The 20,311-nt window shown below is 38.4% G+C and overlaps 1 protein-coding gene across 3 annotated transcripts in view; it reads left to right on the forward strand.

Annotated features, from left to right (window-relative positions):
• LOC138807713 (protein TASOR 2-like) overlaps positions 1-20,311 on the forward strand; it is a 63,032-nt gene that overhangs the window by 26,647 nt on the left and 16,074 nt on the right. For all 3 annotated transcript variants that reach the window (XM_069993490.1, XM_069993488.1, XM_069993489.1), the window contains exons 12-18: positions 400-503; positions 2,703-2,775; positions 2,869-2,931; positions 4,788-5,510; positions 9,073-9,303; positions 14,619-15,495; positions 18,175-18,601. In XM_069993490.1, coding sequence (XP_069849591.1) covers positions 400-503; positions 2,703-2,775; positions 2,869-2,931; positions 4,788-5,510; positions 9,073-9,303; positions 14,619-15,495; positions 18,175-18,601 — 2,498 coding nt within the window. The remainder of the gene's footprint in view (positions 1-399; positions 504-2,702; positions 2,776-2,868; positions 2,932-4,787; positions 5,511-9,072; positions 9,304-14,618; positions 15,496-18,174; positions 18,602-20,311) is intronic.

The following is a 20,311-nucleotide window of genomic DNA, read 5'->3' on the forward strand; positions in this document are numbered from 1 at the left end:
TAACAAAGCCCAGTTTTAATATAGAATACTGAATTGAGCAAACTATTAGAAGTAGCTGGAAACTCACACCCTGAAAAAGAGCATGGTTTTAATTGTTTTTATTATTTGTATACTTTTAAGTTCAAATGAAAAAAAATATGAGAGGAAAATTTAGGTCATTTACTTTAAGGAACATTAATTTTTTTGTATTTATTTGTTTTGTTAAACCTATAGAAGTCTCAATGCAAATGAGAACATTATTTTTAATTATTTCAGTAACTTTTTAAGTTTCATAATTTAGAACATTGTGATGAGAGTTTTTAAGCAGTGTTCCTAGTTCTTTTCCTTTTGACAACCTATAAAATGATTGACTTATAAGTAATTTTAGAAATAAGATCTGTTTTTCTGATTTTTCTACAGTTTGTTGCCAAGATTTGTGCTTTGATTTATATGAAGTGGAACTGTCAAACAAACAAGGAGAAAACTTAGATAAGCTAACAGAATATATTAAAAATAAGCAATTGGTAAGAACCCTTCATTTTAAATACTATTTTTTTCTTGAACTGAGAAATTGATGTCTTAAGTTAGCGAATTGGATGAGATTGCTGAAAGGATTTTTATGAATATTTATTGACAAACTGGGTGCCGGTGGTTCACACCTGTAATCTAGCTACTCAGGAGGCTGAAGTTAGAGGGATGTCATTTGAAGCCAGCCTGGGAAGGAAAGTCTGTGAGATTTTATCTCCAATAAACTATTCATAAAAAGCTGGAAGTGGGGCTGGGAGATTGACTCAGTGGTAGAGTGCTTGCCTCTCATGCATGAGGCCCTGGGTTCTATTCCTCAGCACCACATAAGCAGAAAAAAAGCCGAAGTGGTGCTGTGGCTCAAGTGGTAGGGCACTACTACCCTTGAGGTGAAGAGCTAAGGACAGCACCCAGGCCCAGAGTTCAGCCCCATGATCGACAAAAAAAAAAAAGCTGGAAGTGGCACTGGGGCTAAAGTGGTAAAGTGCTAACCTTGAGCACAAAGAGGCTCAGGAACAGCAGCCAGGCCCCGAGTTCAAGCCCCAGGACTAGCCAAGAAAAAAAAAAAAAAGAGATCTATGTATATCTTGACACATTGGCACAATTATGGTCTTAACATTTTCCTCCCCCTGTATCTCAGTTTACTTTTGTATCTTGCTGATCTATTTACATTTCTAATTGTAAGAAATAGAAAGTTTTTCTCAAAATATTTTTTTTGACAGAATAATAGATGAGACCTCTAGTGCTTCTGCATTAAAGGGCCACTTATTAGACACTTATATTTCATTTTTTGTTAGCATGCATTAATTATACAAAGCTGGACTAATTGTGAAATTTCCAGACATGTACTGATGTATCTCAATGAATCTTAGCTCTTCTACCCCTTACTCCTCTCTCCTTAAAACATTTTCATACAAGCAAACAAAACTTTGACCATGTGCATCTTCATCCATCTCCTTTACTATTCCAACTTCCTCTCACAGGTACTTCTTCCCAACTTGTAAGACCCTTCTTTAAAAGCACCTTAATCATTTCTATTACCATTATTCACAGGTTTGTAGGAGTTAATTTCTTCTCTTATTTTTGTAATGTAGAAAGTAAGACTGTTGCTGGTGCCTATAAATCCTAACTATTCAGGAGGCTGAGATGTAAGGGTCACTGTTCAAAGCTAGCTTGTAAGACTCTTAATCTTCAATTAACCACTCAAAAACCAGAAGTACAGCTGTGGCTCAAAGTGGTAGAGCACTAGCCTTGAGCAAAAGAGCTCAGAGACAGTGCCCAGTTTCTGAGTTCAAACCACACAATAGATTTAAAAAGAAGAGACAGTAAGACTGCTGAGAAATATTTACTGTGTCAAGGAATTCCATAATTTTAGCCATGTATCTTTTATGAGAGATTGGATCCAGAGTATCATTCAGCTCTCATTGTGACTAATTCTTAAATCACAAAAGATATGACGCAAATACTGAACAGTGGGCCAGGCAAGTCTAAGCCTTTTAATAACATGACTATTCTCATAACAGTAAGAAATTGATAAAGTAAAACAGACCATATGTAAATTTGGAAGGAATTCTGTCTGACTGATAGTACTCTGAGCTGGGTATGGTGGTTCAAGTCTCTAATCTCAGCTACTCAGGAGGTGTAGATTGGGAGGATGGAGGTTTGAGGCAGCCTGGGAAAGAAATTGGTGAGACCTTGACTCACTTAACAAGCTAGGCATGACGCGGTAAACTTGTGATCCCAGCTATCGGGAGGCATAGACAGGAAGCTTGGAGGCTGGCACTGACAAATAATAATAGTATGTTTTGAAATGCATGGTTCCAGTCCATCTTTAACAACCAGGGGATTTAATAGGCTTATTATTTCATTCTAGATGGTAATCATTCAAGTGCTATATGTCCTTCCTTTAGCCCTCTGTGTAAGTTTCATTCTAAGACTGCCAATCAGGGCCACATGTTTCATTTTCACATGGATGGGAAGTGGTGAAGTGAAATACTACTTCAGTCACTTCAGGCCAGTTTGTGTCATCTGCACATTCTTCAACTAGTAGTAACTGGATCACAGGGATGAGCAGTGATACTTGAAAGCGTCTCTTAGAAGGTGTGAGGTCAGTTCCCCCCAGTCTGTAGTAGTGATCCCAACAGAGGGAAGAGGTACTTAAGAATCTTCTTTCATATGTTTGTTTTTTAATGTTTAAGGCAATTGTCAAGTGCTTAGAAGATAGAGGAGTTTTCATTTTACTTACATCATCAGCCTTAATACCAGCACCAGGTAAGGACTACTTTTCTGGGAGTGGAAAAAAACTTCCTGTTTATTTTGTCTTATAAGATCAACAACCTTAAGTTTTCTTCTCATTCTGTGTAGATTTTGAAGAGGAACAGATGGGTCTATACGGGTTACATTTATTCCATTCACCTCTGTCAACAGGTGAGTATACAGTGGTATCTCATTTTCAATGTGTTGCATAGTCTTAAATTCTAAACTGACTTGACTTTTCAGTAGTACATGACACCACTAACTGCTCTTTTCCCTCTTAAGTAGCTCATTTTTCTTCACCTTCTATCTGACCCTTCTTGGCTTCCTCTGCAAGTGTACTCTTCAATATCTGTTCACATTTCTTCTGCCTTGATGTTTCTAAGGTGCCTCACATTAAGCATGTCTGAGTTGATCTGTTACTGAACTAGAATACCTAGGAGATACTTTCACCTTCACCTGATGATGTAGCTTAGTGTGAGACTATGGTAACAGTAATCTTAGAGTCTTAATATGACTACTGTTCCCTGTCTGGACTGTTGGGTTTCATATTTGACTCATACATTCTCTGGATATTATTTTCTCACAGAGAATCAAAACCTTTCATTTAGGTGCCTAACAGGTAGGCAGTATGTAATATGAAGTTGTGATTTCAGTATCACTTTTTATTCCAACTAGCATCCCTCGATTTACCAAAATAGCGTAAATACTTTTATGTAGCCCAATCCCTCCTTTTTTGAGTCAAGGGTTTAGTAGGATATTGCTTAGGGTAGCCTCAGTATTACATCCTGCTTAAGCCTACTGAATGCTGAGGTTATAAGTGTTTACTACTACTCACCCTTCTTATATCTTTTTTTTTTTTTGATAGTGGTGTTGGAGATCAAATCTAAGCCTCACACATTCTAAGTGCTACCACTAAGCTACATCCCCAGTACAATGCCTACTACCCTTCTACTGTATCCTTAGTCCACCTGTACCAAGCATATGAAAAATAAATACTTGCTGAACAAGTGAAAAAATGAAAGTGAGTCATTTAGTTTTGCCACAGAAGGAAATTCTCATTGTTTTGGAGTCATGCTGGATGCATTTAAAGAAAAAACTAACATTTCTAAAGCTACAAAGAATACACAAAAGTTTTTAAGTTGATTTTTCCTTAAATTATACTGTTATTCAAAAGAGCTGTATATTCTTGGTAATTGTAACAAAGTATTATCAAATTGCAGTACCAGAATGGCAAAGATTATTTACATTTATTAGGTATAATTGATTTAGTAGTCCTTAAAATACCCTTTTTAAGATCTGACTACAGAGCTGGCTCTGAACCTCTCCCTCTCCCTGCTCCTCCTCTTTCTCATACACACACATACACCCTCCTGTGTGGTAGGCAACCACTTTACAAGTAAGCTATATCCTCAGCCTCTTTCCTACTTTTTTTTTTGTTGTTTTTGGTCATGGGGCCTGAACTCGGGGCCTGGATGCTGTCCCTCAGCTCTTCAGCTCAAGGCTAGCACTCTACCACTTGAGCCATAGCACCACTTCTGGCCTTTTCTGCTTATGTGGGACTGAGGAATCTAACCCAGGGCCTCATGCATGCAAGGCAAGCACTCTACTACTGAGCCACCTTCCCAGCCCTCTTTCCTACATTTTTAATTATAAATTACCAGTCACAAAAAGAGCCATTCCTAACTGTATCCAGGACAAAAATAAATACTGGAATAAATACTGGAGTGCTACCTTTTCATGTATTCCTCATTAAGACAGTTTGTACTTGGTCTACTAATTCTAACCTACCAGTTGCTTATTAGACTGTTCTTTTTCATTTTCTTTATGTGTATAACTTCAAGAATATGGATATATTTTCTCATTAAATATATTACATATATGTCTTATATAAGTTCTTAGTTACCACTTAGGTTTTCATTTGAAACACTGATATATTTAACCATTCCATAATTTTGAAATCCAAAGCTTTTTTCCCCTCCTTTGTTATAAACCAAAATGATATCATGTTTTTAATGTGTGTGTTTTAGGGGTGAAGGATTGGAATGTCGAAGATGACATGTCTTTGAAAGTGGTACCTATAATACCTGCCCTTAATTGTGCCCTGCTAGAAGCAAAGAAATCACTTCCTGAAGAAAGAACCCATCCAAAAACATTGGTACAGAGCAATTTGCAAGCACTTTCCAGAGCAGACAATAGCCTTTCATTGACTGCTGTGCCTCATGATGGCGTGAAGGAGACTGTATCAGTTGGAAAACTGCCCATGGATTTTGACTTGATCCCCCCTCCTGAAAAGTGCTCTGTAGAGTCTTTCATTCAGTTGAAGTCTTATATTTCAGATCCCAGTGGCTATTCTTTTGATGTGTCTACTGCTCAGGATTTGTTAGTAGAGCAACAACAGCCTCCTTGTATTTCAGATGGAATTTGTGATGCTGGATTTTCTTTAGTTATGACTCCAGATCCTGAATTTCTGGACCTAGAAGAAGAAGTACAAAAAGAAACTGAAACAGAAAATTCTGAAAATATATTGAACACAAAGAACAATGGAGTTATGGTTTCAGTGAATCCACTAGCATCAAATCCGAGAGTGCAACCCAAGAGAAAGGCCAGCGTACCACTCGGGGTGCACAATAAAAGGATGAACTTATGCCACCCCTTTCCCAAAAGAGCTGCATCTGAAACAGATCATGGTTCCTATTCTCCGACAACTCTTAAGTTAGTTAAAGGACAGTTTCCTCAGAAAAGAAAAAGAGGTAAGCATGTGGATTATTAAAATAATAACCATAGACTTCAAGTCCTGTTCCTATCTGGATTTCTTTGGACTGTAGCTTGGCAGCACATTAGAAGTTGATTCAAAATTAGAAATTATTAGAAATGCCAACATTTCTCTTCAGTTGATCTTTATATAACTACTGAAAGCAAGAAACTAAGATATGACAAAAGCCTTCCCACCAAAAGCTTATGTTATACTTGTAAAAAGCTATCATTCACATATGCTTACATCCTATTGTAAGAAATAGTGCATAAATTGACATGTGCCACAGATTCATACATTTGGAAACAAAAAATAAAAAAGTGATGTAATCTGATAATTTGTTACAGTGATCAAAGAACTCTAGTCATGACCCATTGTTTATTAGTAACTATCAGTGGGTTATGACATGTAGTCTGAGAAACATGGCATTGAATAATACATAAAGAGAATACTGTCTTTTTTCATTTTTCTCTTTCTCCAGAACCTGTGAGAGATCTTTCCTTCCTATTTGTGCAAGAGTTAGATCATAGTTGTCTAACCTTAGTTTCTTTCTCTTTTAAATTTATCCTCCACTTTTTTTCTGCTACTTACTACCTGTGATGATTTAGTAAGAAGGAAAATAATTAGATCCAAGGAAATGTACATTAAATTCTAAGAGCTTTCTTAGTGATATGAAATGGGTCTAGTTTTTTTTTTTACATTTCATTAGTATTCATCATTGTTTATTATTTTGTTTTCATGCTTAAATGTTCTCAATCAGAAACAGTATATTTTTGTATAATGTTACTTTAAAAATATTTGCCGCCAAGCACAGGTTGCTCACACCTGTCTGTAATCTTAGCTATTCAGGAGGCCAAGATCTGAGGATTGTAGTTCAAAGCTAGCGTGGGCAGCAAAAGTCCGTGAAATTCTTTATCTCCAATTAACCACCAAAAAACTGGAAGTGGCGCTGTGGCTCAAGTGGTAGAGCACTAAAGTCTTGAGCTGAAGAGCTGAGGGATAGTGCCCAGCCCCAGAGTTCAAGCCCCATGACCGACCATTGCTAAAATTCAGATATAGGATTATTTCATGTATTTTGGGTCTAAATTTTGAGTGGGAGCAATTAAAATTACAAGAAGTTAATAGAAAATTTTGTCAAAGGTAGCATTGGCATGCTTTTAACTCTTAAAAGATTAACTGCAATGTTTAAGCAGGTGGGGGGTGTGTATATGTATATGTATATGTGTGTGCTGCTACTGGAGCGTGAACTCAAGGCCTGGGTGCTGTTCTTGAGCTTTTTTGCTCAAGGGCTCCACATTTAGCTCTTTTGGTGGTTAATTGGGAGTAAGAATCTCACAGACTTTGCTACCCAGGCTGGCTTGGTATAATGATCCTCAGATCTCAGCCTCCTGAGTAGCTAGGATTACAGGCATGAGTCACAGGTGACTGGCTAGCCAGTAGTATTTTTACATCTCCACTTTCCCTTTTAGCTATTTTCTTAGTTGCATATGAGAAGAAAAGCACATAATTTTGTAAAGATGTGTTTTTTTTTTCCTCAAGATATGTTTACTAAGTGCAGACTTTTTTCACTCTTCACCTGTCTTAAATGTTTAGTTTCTCAGATATCACTAAAATTTAGATGTATACAAATAGTAACATAACATAATGTGACTCTTTAGAAATATATAGTCTTCTGTATAAAATGTGTTTACGGATTTAACCATATCACCTTATGTGTGTTGCTTTTACAAACATAATTAATGTTCTACTTTCAGAGCTGTAAATTAGTACAGTGTTATTTCAACATCACTCAGTAAAAGTTTTAATATTAAGTTGTATCTTGTCTAATGAACTTAATACTGTGATAACTTTTCTTCACCTAGTAAGATAGACTTAGTAAGTAGTAGCAAGTTCCTATCTTTTTTTTTCTAAATTCTTTATTGTGATTAAGTGAATACATAATTTCCCAAATTTCACAGTATTGTGGGATACTGATGCTTTGTTAAAGTCACAAACACTTTCTAACTTTCATGTGGTAAATTGTCTATCGTGGTCTATAACATTTATGAGTTCTATGAGGTTTGCAATACAGTTAATTCTTCCACATTGAGTGATATGTACTCCTTTTGTTTTGCATAGCATCAGCGCTCTCTTTTCCACTCGTTCCCTCCCTCCCATCACTGCCATTGAGTTGCTTAGTTCATTTTGATCAATGTCCAGTACTGCTGATGAGTCCTACTGTTGTATGTTTTTCCCCTATTCCCTCTAGTTCTGTGTCTTCATCCTGGTTTCCCTCCCGTGTGCACATATATACCATTTGTGTGATCAGCAGCATGGGGTTATTTAGTGGTGATTTGACCAGATGAGTGGGAATTTTTTGGGGTTTTTTTGTTGTTGTTGTTTTTGGGTCCAGTCGTGGGGCCTGAACTCTGGGCCTGGGTGCTCTCCTCAGCTCTTCAGCTCAAGGCTAGCACTCTACCACTTGAGCCACAGCGCCACTTCCGGCTTTTTTCTTTTTGCTTATGTGGTGCTGAGGAATCGAACCCAGGGCCTCAGGCATGCAAGGCAAGCGCTCTACCACTGAGCCACCTTCCCAGCCCAAGTGGGAGTCTTTTGTTTCTTTAAGTCTTGTTAATTTTGTCGTATCACCTTACATTTTGGATTTCATATCCACTTAACAGGGAGATCATGTGCTGTTTGTTTCTGCTCTTGGCTCAACATGATTTCTTCCATCCATTTCTCTGCAAATGCCATTATTTTGCCCTTTCTAATGACTGCATAATATTCCATTGTGTATAGATACCAAGGTTTTGGATCCATTCATCTGTGGTGGGACATTTGGGTTGTTTCCATATCCTGGCTATTGTGAACAGTGCTGCAATAAACATGGAGGTGCATGTGTCCTTGTATACTGGTTCCTGTTGTTCAGGATAGATGCCTAGAAGTGGTATTACTAGGTCATAAGGAAGGTCAATATTTAGCTTTCTGAGGACACTCCAGACTGCTTTCCAAAGTGGTTGTATAAGTGTACATTCCCACCACAGCAGTATAATAGGGTTCCTTTTTCTCCACATCCCCTCCAGCATTTGTCTTGGCTGACTTTAGGATGTGGGCCATTCTGACTGGGGTAAGGTGGTATCTCAGGGTTGCAAGTTCCTGTCTTTATGTGAGAATTAAAACCCTACCTTATTTTTTAAAAAGTTCATTTAGAACTGGGTGCTGATGGCTCATGCTTGTAATCCTAGCTACTCAGAAGGCTGAGATATGAGGATCACGGTTCAAAGCCAGCCTGGGCAGGAAACTCGTTGAGACTCTTATCTCCAATAAACCATTTAGAAAACCGGAAATGGTGCTGTGGCTCAAGTGGTAGGGCACTTGCCTTGAGCTGAAGAGCTGAGGGACAGCGCTCAGGCCCAGAGTTCAAGCCTCAGTTGACCCCCCCCCCCAAAAAAAAAAAAAAAGTTCTTGTAGAAGTAGCTAAAACTTTATAGTTTTCCCCCAAACAAAAGAAGTACAGGAAAAAGGTAGGCTGATAAACATCTGGGCTCATCTTCCTTAAAAAATGGTCTCTTCTACATAAGGTGCGGAAGTGCTGACTGCACAGTTTGTACAGAAAACCAAATTGGATGAGAAAACCCAAGAAGGTTCTATTTGTAAAGATATCCCAGTGGCAACAAAAGTTAAAAGGGCAAAGAAGCAAGAGAAATCTCCAGTCAAAACTAAGCCACATGTGAAGAAATCTCCACAGAAACAGAGGGTAAATATAGTAAAAGGCAAAAGGAATTCCACAATCAGAAAGCAGCCACAACCTGGTAAGAAACACTTCCTGAAAATGCAAATACTACATGCAGATCTAGTGGGTATTAAAAGATAATATTGAAGGGCTGGGAATGTGGCTTAGTGGTAATGTGCTTGCTTAGCATATACAAAGCTCTGGGTTTGATTCCTCAGGACCACATAGACAGAAAATGCCAGATGTGGCGCTGTGGCTCAAGTGGTAGAATGCTAGCCTTGAGCAAATGAAGCTCAAGGATAGTGCCTGGGTCCTGAGTTTATAATTTGCATAGAGTCTGAACATGAATTTTTTTTTTTTTTTTGGTTGGTTGTGGGGCCTGAACTCTGGGCCTGGGTACTGTCCCTCAGCTCTTCAGCTCAAGGCTAGCATTCTACCACTTCCACCACAGTGCCACTTCCAGCCTTTTCTGCTTCTGTGGTGCTGAGGAATCGAACCCAGGGCCGCATGCATGCATGGCAAGCACTCTACCACTGAGCCACTTTCCCAGCCCTGAACATGAATCTTTACAAGATAAAAAAAAAGTATAAATAGCCTTACTTATACCTAAATGCACATGCAAATACCTGGCAGATTTGTCTGCTCTGTAGTCATTTATAAAGGTAAAGAGTTGTTTGTTTATAGAGGACTATAAGTAGAGTGCTGTTAGGAATCCAGCATGGTTGAAGTGGTAGAATGCCTGCACAGCAAGCATGAGGACCCCAGTACCTTTACAAAGCAAACAAGCATAAAGCGGTCAGTAATCTAGAATCTTATATATTGATTTCATTGATTTGATTTGAATGGTGGCTTTGTGACTATTTCCTACTGTTAAACAACTTTGTTATTAGAAATTCTTGGGTCACCTCAGACTTCACCTCTATGCAACTGAACATATACCACCAAGTCTACTCTTGGGTCTGTTTCTTTTCTGTGTATAGTGCAGTCCTTCCAGACTGTGACATCTATAATGACATTTCATCTTTTGTATTGATTCCCAATAGAGAGACTTCATTCCCTTTTATCTTTATATTATTTGTTTGGGGTTTTTGTTTATGTTTTTGGTTATGGTTTTGGTTTTTTTGCTAGTCCTGGATCTTGAACCTCGGGGCTTGGGCACTGTCCCTGAGCTTCTTTTTGTTAGGCTAGCACTCTACCACTTGAACCACAGACCTACTTCTGGCTTTTTCTGTTAATGTGGTACTGAGGAATTGAACCCAGCTTCATGAATGCTAGGCAAACACTGCACCAGTAAGCCCCACTCCTAGCCCCTATTTTTTTTGGGGGGGGGGTCTGGTCATGGGGCCTGAACTCTGGGCCTGGGCGCTGTCCCTCAGCTCTTCAGCTCAAGGCTAGCACTCTGCCACTTGAGCCACAGTGCCACTTCTGCCTTTTTTCTTTTTTTTGCTTATGTGGTGCTGAGGAATCGAACCCAGAGCCTCAGGCATGCAAGGCAAGTGCTCTACCACTGAGCCACCTTCCTAGCCTCTCCTAGCCCCTATCTTTATATTATTATTCATTTTCTTTTTGATTTCCCTGGTGCTACTTTATTCCTCATCATCTACTTGATTCTTATATGTCACATAGATCAGGAGTGGAGAACATCCATCATCTGGGCCTTTATAAGGGCCACAAAAAACTATTATTTCATCTGGCTTTGCCAAGACAAGTATAGGCAAGACTCAAAGTAGGCCCCCAAATGATGTTACAAATATCCAAATGGCTCTTAATAGTACAGTGATAGAGGTTTTCCACTCCTGATAGATGGTGGGGAATTTAAGACAGTTATTTTGTTGGTGGAATTAGTGATGAGCTTGGGAGTTTTAAGTTCCTGTAGTGTTATTTTATGACTGAAGACTTTTTCATAGCTCATCATGTTGTTCTAAAACCTGAAATGATAATTTGGGGCATGGCTGAGGTGGTAGAGTGCCTGTAGACCTCTAAGTGCAAGGATTAGAGTTCAATCCTGAATACTGCCAAGAAAAAAAAGGGGGTGAAAAAGGTGTAGTAACATAATTTGGGTTCTGTGGAAAATTTGAACTTTTGTGATTGTTTTTGAAGGATGCATGATACAGTCTTACCCTACATGACCATATGACCATATTTATTTAGTTCCTGCTGTTCCCTGACTTATTACTTCCCTTTTGGCTAACTTGTATTTTTCTTAAGCTCACTGTTTTTTTTCTTGTGCAATTTCCCTCTACACATCTAAGTTCTAGTTCTACAAAAGGTATATCCTTAGACTCTACCCCTTTAATAGTAGTTTCTAATAATTTGATATGTCTTGGTGTTCCATCTTTCAAATTAGTTTATAAACATTATGAGATTGGCTTTTATAAACTAATTGGTTGACAGCATTCATTTGGGTTTATACAGAAAAGCACATAAAATTAAGTTTTCAAAATATGTTTAAAACTAGACAAATTTCTGCTGCATTTATGGCCATATAAACCATTAAAATTTTAAGGTTACAGCTGGGTGCTGGTGGCTCACGCTTGTAATCCTAACTACTCAGAAGGCTGATCTGAGGATCATGATTCGAAGCCAGCCCAGGCAGGAAAGCCTGTGAGACTCTTATCTCCAATTAACCTCCCCAAAACCAGAAAATGGGTCTGTGGCTCAAAATGGTTGAGCGCTAGCCTTGAGCAGAAAGAGCTCAAAGACAGCCCCAGGCCCTAAGTTGGAGCCCCATGACCAACAAAAAGAAAAAAGAAAAAAAATTTAAGGTTACTAATTTTAAAATCTGATTCTTTATTAATTACCTATACTGGTCTGTTTCTTACACTTGAAATGTTAAGCCTAAGATGGCAGATGGAACATGGCTATGTTGGATTCATTTTGAAAATTGTTCATCTTAATTACTTTAAGTTGCAATTAGCAGAATCAAATGAGAATTTCTAAGTCATCAAAACAAATTTTTAATGAACAAATAATCTGTCCTTTTCAAAGTTTGTGATACAGTTTTTCACTAATTTCATTTATATAATTTGGCGTTGTCTTGTCTCTGTCTTAAATAGAGGTAGATTATTTGTGTTATTTTTTAATTAAGAGCCTACAAATAAGTCTGTAATTGTTTTATGAGAGACTATATATACTAAAGTGTACCATTTTTTGTGTTAAGTACAGTATAACAGTATTCTTTAGAGTAGGCTTAACTAGTAAGAGATAAGTATATGGAAGTCATAAGGTTAACAATGATGGAATGAAGCTAATGTCAATAAACACATTTCCAACATGCCTGTGTGCTAAGACAGTTATTTTCTTTGGGCCCCTTTCCTCTACATTGCCCCTTTAGGATATCCTATTTAAAATAACACTGTATAGTGTTAGATTTAATATCACCCACCCTAATCCTTCTCATCCTAACTGATGACATCTTTATTAGTTACTTGCCTTTTCAGACAGGTTATCAATTCATTTTAGACCTACTTTGGTCATTATAAAGAGAAATCCAGTTGGTATTTTCCTTATGTCCACTTACCTACAACAGGGATTCATTGCCTAGCATCTCTGCTAACTTTATCTTTCATAATAACATTTCAGCCGGGCTCCAGTAGCTCATGCCTGTAATCCTAGCTACTCAGGAGGCTGAGATCTGAGGATCACAGTTCAAAGCCAGCCCAGGCAGGAAAGTCGGAGAGACTCTTATCTCCAACAAACCACTCGAAAACCAGAAGTGGCGCTGTGGCTCAAGCAGTAGAGTGTTCGCCTTGAGCTGAAGAGTGTAGGGACAACACCCAAGCCCAGAGTTCAAGCCCCATGGTCGACAAAAAAATAAAAATAAAAAATAACACTTAAGACTTTTATTATTCTGAGAAAATCCATGAAAACTATTGGAGAATATAAATATTTAAGGGGCAAATGTTTAGGTCTTGATTATCTACAGAAATCAATAGTTGGGCTGGGAAGTTGGCTCAGTGGTAGAGTGCTTGCCCCACATGCATGAGGCCTGGGTTCGATTCCTCAGCACCACATAAGCAGAAAAAAGCCTGAAGTGGTGCTGTGTCTTAGTAGCAGGGTGCTAGCCTGGAGCTGAAGAGCTAAGGGACAGTGCCCAGGCCCAGAGTTCAGTTGCCATGACCAACCAAAAACAAAAAAAGAAAGAAAATCAGTAGTTCTGCTCTCATGGATAAAGCAAAGGGGTAATATTTTCATAGAAGAGAGTAAAGTTTGAAATGATGACCATTTGAAAAAGATGAGCTCATTTATGACTTCTAACTTTATCTCATTACATTATATTGTTTAAAAATCAGTGTAAGCTAGGCACTGGTAGCTCATGCCTGTAATCTTAGCTACTCAGAAGCTCAGACTTAGAAGATTGTAGTTTGAGGCAGTTCTGGCAGAAAAGTCCATCAGAATCCATCTTCAGAATAACTAGCATAAAGCTGGACTAGAGATATAACTCAGGGCATAGAGGGTCAGCCGAGCAAACAAGCCAAACGAAAGCAGGCACTGTATGGGGAAAGAAAAAACAAATGAGCAGGCACTAGTATGAGCAATAAAACAAAAAACAATATAGTTTTTTAAAAATCTGTTTTGGACTTTGGATACTTTTCTAATATATCATTTATTAAGGGAAATGGTTCCTGAGATGCTGTTCTAAAAAACGAGTACACAGTTCAAACTAATACTATTTTTTTGTGTGAGTGTGCCAGTCCTGGTGCTTGAACTCAGGGCCTGGGTTTTGTTTAAAGCTAGCACTCCACCACTTCAGCTACAGCTGAAGCTATAACCAGGTTTTTGGCTGGTATTGGAGTTAAATTCTCATCAACTTGCTTGCCCGGGCTGTCAGCCTTCTGAGTAGTTAGGATTACAGGTGTGTGCCACCAACACCCAGTAAAACTATTATATTCTCCTGTCTCTCCCCCTTCTTCCCCCCCAGATTGTAAACTCACTGAGAGCAGGACTCTCCTTTTTTCTTTCCCCTTATTATATGATTCTTGAACTGAGTAGTATATGTTGGTTTTTTTTCTTACTCCTGTTATCACTATCCTTCATCCTCTACAACATATCACAAATCAGATTTCATTATTGCAGTATGTCTTGTGTATGGTTCAGTACATGCATTTTTGAATGGTATTTTTTAATGTATAAATTCATTACGATTTGTCTCAGAGTCAATACATTATAGACCTCACGATTGGAAAGAATCTCAGTCTGGTGGCAAAATTTTAATATGCAGTCTCTAGGTTTTTCTTACATATGTATATATATATATATACACACACACACACACATATATATATATATGTTTATGTAAATCATTGATTTTCATTAAGACATGGTATTGACAGAAACTTGATTCTGTGGAAAGCCAATGTTATATTTATGTTTTTTTTTTATTTTATTCTGAAGCCAAAAGAGAAACCACTTTACAGCTTCAATCAGAAATTTCATCAGATGGTCAAAAAGATGGAATTAGCATAAATACAGCGCAACCAGAATGTACTTCCAATGCTCCAAAAGATCTTCCTCAAAACTCCTCTATCATCTGTGACTCCCAGGCCCTAAATATGTTAGCTGACCTAGCTTTAAGCTCTGCTGCCTCTTCTGTACCATTATGTGATCCTAGAAACCTCTCCTCCACTGAATTGCTACAAAATGATGTTTTACTCTCTAAAGAAAATTTATTATGTTGTACTTCTGACCATGAATATCATAGGGGAGTTAAAAGTCAAAAAGGTGTACTACTGCCTAAACCATCCTCAGATAGAAAGGACAATTCTGAGTCAGACATAACTGTTAACCAAGAAGAGAACTTGGTTGCTGGTAGTCAGGCCCCTGCCAGAGCCCAGTCAGCACTCCCTGAAGAAGCTCTACCATCTTCAGCTACAAGCCAAAACCTAAATGCTTTTGTTGCTGTGGAACATTCATATGCCCTGCTCCTTCCAGAACATTCAAAGAAACATTTACATCAGAGAGGTTTACCAGGCCCTACTTTTACCAAGAATGGGACAAAAGGCCCTGAGACTGGAACTCCAGTAGGAAAAGTCATACCATTTCGGCATCTACAGAACACTTCCCCTCTACAGAAGTTTTCTGAGGACTCATTGATTAAGCGCAAAAGTCGATTTGTAACTTCTAACCTGAAAGAGTTCTGTTCTCATACTGTGCTTAATTGTGATGGCTCCTTGAAGATCACTTTCATATGTGAAACAGAATACAAATTTAGTTTAGATAGTAAATATACCAACAACCCAATGGAAAAAACTATTTTAAGAGCATTACATGGGTAAGTAGGAGTGCACTCAGTGAAAATGCCTATGACTTTTCTGTTAAGATAAATATTGTCAGATGGGAAACCTGTGCTAAACTTTGGTGAAAGAGAAAAGAAGCTGTTGTAAGAAAACCTTGTAATTGGTGGTTATATTGAAAAGTAGTATTGAAGGTGTACTGAACGTTCACTTTACTGAAGAGTAATAGGAAGTCAGTGGTCATGTATGTGGAAAGCTTTTAATGTTACAAATGGCCTTTTTTTTAAAAAAAAAATGGCTTTCCATTTTACAGTATTTATTTGCCAGTACTGGTGACCTTAATGTAATACTGTGAGATACAAAAATAATGCTTTACAAACTGAGTTCCAGAGGAAACATTTAAAAATGACTTCTAGCCAGGTGCTGGTGACTCACGCCTGTAATCCTAGCTACTGAGGAGGCTGAGATCTGAGGATCATGGTTCAAAGCAAGCCCAGGCAGGAAAGTCTGTGAGACTCTGGTCTCCAATAAGCCACCAGAAAACTGGAAGTGGCTCAAGTGGTAGAGTGCTTGCCTTGAGCTGAAGAGCATAGGGAAAGCGCCTAGGCCCAGAGTTCAAGCCCCACTACAAACCAGAAAAAACAACAAAAGAACTTCTAAGCCGGGCACCCATGGCTCATGCCTGTAATCCTAGCTACTCAGGAGCTTGAGATCTGAGGATCGTGGTTTGAAACCAGCTTAGGCAGGAAACTGTGAGACTCTTATCTCCAATAAACTACTCAAAAAGCCAGAGGTGCTGTAGCTCAAAGTGGTAGAGTACTAGCTTTGAGCAGAAAAAGCTCAGGGACAGCAACCAGGCCCCAGAGTTCAAGCCCCAGCACTGGCAAATATTAAAATTAAAAAAAAAAAAAAAAGACTTCTAGCTTGTTCAAGTATTCAGATTGGTAGAAGTCATGAGTAAATGGTTCTATAAATAAGAAAGCAAGAGCCAGTGGGTCACACTTGTAATCCTAACTACTTGGGAGGATGAGATCAGAAGGATCACAGGTTTAGGCCAGCCTGGCTGGGCAAAAACTGAGAGACTTCATCTCTTTAGCAGGAAGCTGGACACAGTGGTACATCTATGATCCTAGCAACTACAGGAAGTCTAGGTAGGTCAACATAAGCTGAGCTATACACCTAGGCACCTAAAACAACCCAAGAAAAACGGCTACAGGGTGTAGCTCTACCAAGTTAAAGGCCCCGAGTTTGAAACTCCAGTACCTCCAGCTATAAAAGTAAAAGGAGAGAGGCAATAATAGGGTTGTTAATAGCACAGCGCCACAGGCATTGGATTTAAAACTAACCTAGGTTTGCATCTAGGCCTTCCCAGCTCTTTTATCTTGTGACCAGGGTCACAGGCTTCTCAGACATCATTGTGCAGCTCATTTAGGGATCTTACTGAGCAGCAGGTGCCATCTATGGTAAGGTGGGTCTGATAGTCTATATTAGTAACAAATTTCCAGGTGATGTAAATGGAGCATGACTGAGTAACATTGTGTGTATATGCATACACACCAGTACTGGGACTTGAATTGAGGACCTGGGTGCTATTTCTTAACTTTTTCACTCAAGGCTGGCACTCTACCATTTGAACCACAGCTTCACTTTTTGGTCATTGATTAGAGATAAGAGTCTCATGGAGTTTCCTGTTCAGACTGTCTTTGAACTTCATCCTCAGGTCTCAGCCTCCTGAGTAGCTAGGTATGAGCCACTGGTACTTGGCAAGGTAGCACTTTTTTTTTTTTTTAAATATGAGTTTAGCAGTAGTTAAAGCTTGAGGTTATTAATATATTACTTTTTTTTAAAAAGTGACTTTAGATGTTTCTTTGGGGTAGGCATCACTGGTGGCACAGAGTCAGGAAGAAAGGATGGCTAGCTATTACATGGAATGCCACTATCTTTGCATGGTTTCAGGATATCCAGACATGTAATCTGAAAAAGCATTGTTGTACTTAATTGCCCAGAATAATATTGGTATTACACCCACATAAAACAGGTATGCCGTCTTCAAGGAAAGTTGGTATAAAAGCCAAGTGCCAGACCAAGAGTCAGGAGATCCCTGATCAGTTCATAGTTCTGTCATATAGATTTTTGTGGTTTGGAAAAAGTTACTTAAACTGGAGAGGTGTGGCTCAGAAGTAAGACATCTTGCCCAGTAAGTGTGAGGCCCTGAGTTCACATCCCCAGAAAAACAGAACAACAACAAAAAGAACTCACTTAAATGTTGTGTTTCTTTGTTTCCTTCTCATTAAAATTAGTGGGTTAGGCTTAATAATATTTGTTAAATTAACTACATAGTATTCATTGCTTCATATCTGTAATTTTTTTTTGGGGGGGGGGGTTGGTCGTGAGCCTTGAACTCTGGGCCTGGGTGCTGTCCCTGCGTTCTTCAGCTCAAGGCAAGCGCTCTACCGCTTTAGCCACAGTGCCACTTCTGGTTTTCTAGTGTTTTATTGGAGATAAGAGTCTCATGGACTTTCCTGCCTAGGCTGGCTTTGAACCGCAATCCTCAGATCTCAGCCTCCTGAGTAGCTAGTATTACAGGTGTGAGCCACCGGCACCTGTAATTTTAAAAATAAAAATTAGTACAAAACTTATGGTTAGTGTTGGGGGCATTTGTTTTTTATAAGATTTAAAATATTTGAATTGTTTTTGTGTTTTTTCTAAAATTATAGGCCCTGGAACTCTAATGTACCTGAAAATGTGGAAGACGTAAAGCTTTTACTTCACATGTGGGTCGCTCTGTTTTACAGCAATCAAAACAAAATCATACCATCATCCCGAAAAGTTGTGGAACACAGTAATCCAGCAAAATACGTGTCTATAAATAGCACTTTAGAATCTTTTGAACTCAGTGAAATTGAGGAGACCTCCAATGTAGAAAAATATTCTCTCGACCCTCTATTGGAGAATAAAGAAACACCTAGAAGTCATGCTAAAGTATCCTTCCCTACCTCTAACAATGTGCTTCCATTCATTAAATCACCACCTATGAGACACTTGGGATTCTGTGTACAGAATGAAGAGAAAGAAGCATTTGCAAGAGAGCGTCATTTGGGTACCTCTGTGAGCCAGAATTCTGTCTGTTCTTGTAATAATGAGGTAAGACTAAGTTTGTAAATGCTGCCATTATTTTGAAGATATGTTAAAATTATATTTGAAACAGTATTATTTGGAGAAAATGTGTTCTTCACATGAGTTAAATGATGTGGGAGCCCACCATGATCATGCACTTATTGTTACAATTTAGAGCAAATTGCTTGTTCTATGTGGGGTTTTTTGTTGTTGTTCTTAATAGGTGACTGTCAGTACTTGTCATGTCTTACCAAGGTATTATTTAAGGACCAAGTATGTTTATAGTAAATACTAGAAATGCTGGGGTTGGAGCCATGGCTCAGTTGGTAAAGCATTAACCAGTGAATGAGAACATCGGCTACTGAGTTGAAGTCCCTGTCTCAGACCAAAAAAACAAAACTTTGATAAACCTTGACCTGATTATATCTGAGTTAATTTTGGAGAAAAGCTATTGCAGGTCACTATTTCCAAGTGTGGAAGACACTTTGTTTTATTCCATTGTTTTCAACTGATGTTCAGCTAGGCTAGATAATTCAACTTTTAACTGGAACAGATCAGAAGTTTGTAACAACATTCTAAGGAAATAGATTGACAAAACATCTGCCCTTTTAAGTTTATAGTCCAGATTTAGTGTAGACTAGTTTTTCTTTTTTTGGATTTGGAATATATTATTCTATATATATATATATATATATATATGCATATTATATATATATATATACACATATATATATATATACGGGGGGGCTGAGATTGTTCTCAAACTCTTGATTTGACACTTTTGCTCAATTGTCTATAGACTAGTTTTTCAAGAGTTTAGACAGTACCTGTAATAATGCTTTAACATTAGTGAATGGTGAAAAACTTTATATCAGCAACATCATTATTGTGAGGGTTTCTGGAGCATTGTGTTCCGTTTAGTGATTTCTCAGATAAACCAGTGATAAGCCATTTTATAGATGAGGAAAATAAGGCATAAAAATTACTCAGGAAGTAATTCCCTAAAGAAACATAGTAAATAGCTACGTCAGGGTTCAAATCTAGACAGCCTAGATCACTGTCAAATTTTGTTTCATGTGCATCCTTACATGCATATTTAAAATGTGTACATCTTAAAATACTTCATGTAATGTGTGGCTTTTTTTTGAAGGTATTTATGTGATTCTCAGCAGATACAGAATACCCAATTAAGAACTACTGCCTTAGAATAAAAAAATATGTATGGGGCCTGGGAAGGTGGCTCAGTGGTAGAGCGCTTGCCTTGCATGCATGAGGCCCTGGGTTCGATTCCTCAGCACCACGTAAGCAAAAAAAAGAAAAGAGCTGGAAGTGGCGCTGTGGCTCAAGTCATAGAGCGCTAGCCTTGATCTGAAGAGCTGAGGGACAGCGCCCAGGCCCAGAGTTCAGGCCCCACGACCAACCCTTCCCCCCCCCCCAAAAAAAAAAAAAAAGCTTTGGGTTTTGGATGTTTGTATTATGGGTACTGACTGTATTTCAAAGCTGTTCCTGGCATCTTGTTGGATACTGTACCAGTCCTTGTGGGCATAGTGGGATGCAAAGAATATTTTAGCTCAGCAGGCACTAGTTTTTCATGTGTTTGAAAAATTCTTTTTAAATGATCAGAAACATAACTCTTTACCTGTATCTAAGAACATATATCTGAATATAAATATGTCAAAATGCCACAGTTGGCATTTCATTCAGACCACAGCATGAGATAAAGGAATGTGGCCACAT

This window comes from Dipodomys merriami, unplaced genomic scaffold (assembly GCF_024711535.1).
Source record: "Dipodomys merriami isolate MVZ:Mamm:240054 unplaced genomic scaffold, mDipMer1.0.p SCAF_429, whole genome shotgun sequence".
NCBI lineage: Eukaryota > Metazoa > Chordata > Mammalia > Rodentia > Heteromyidae > Dipodomys > Dipodomys merriami.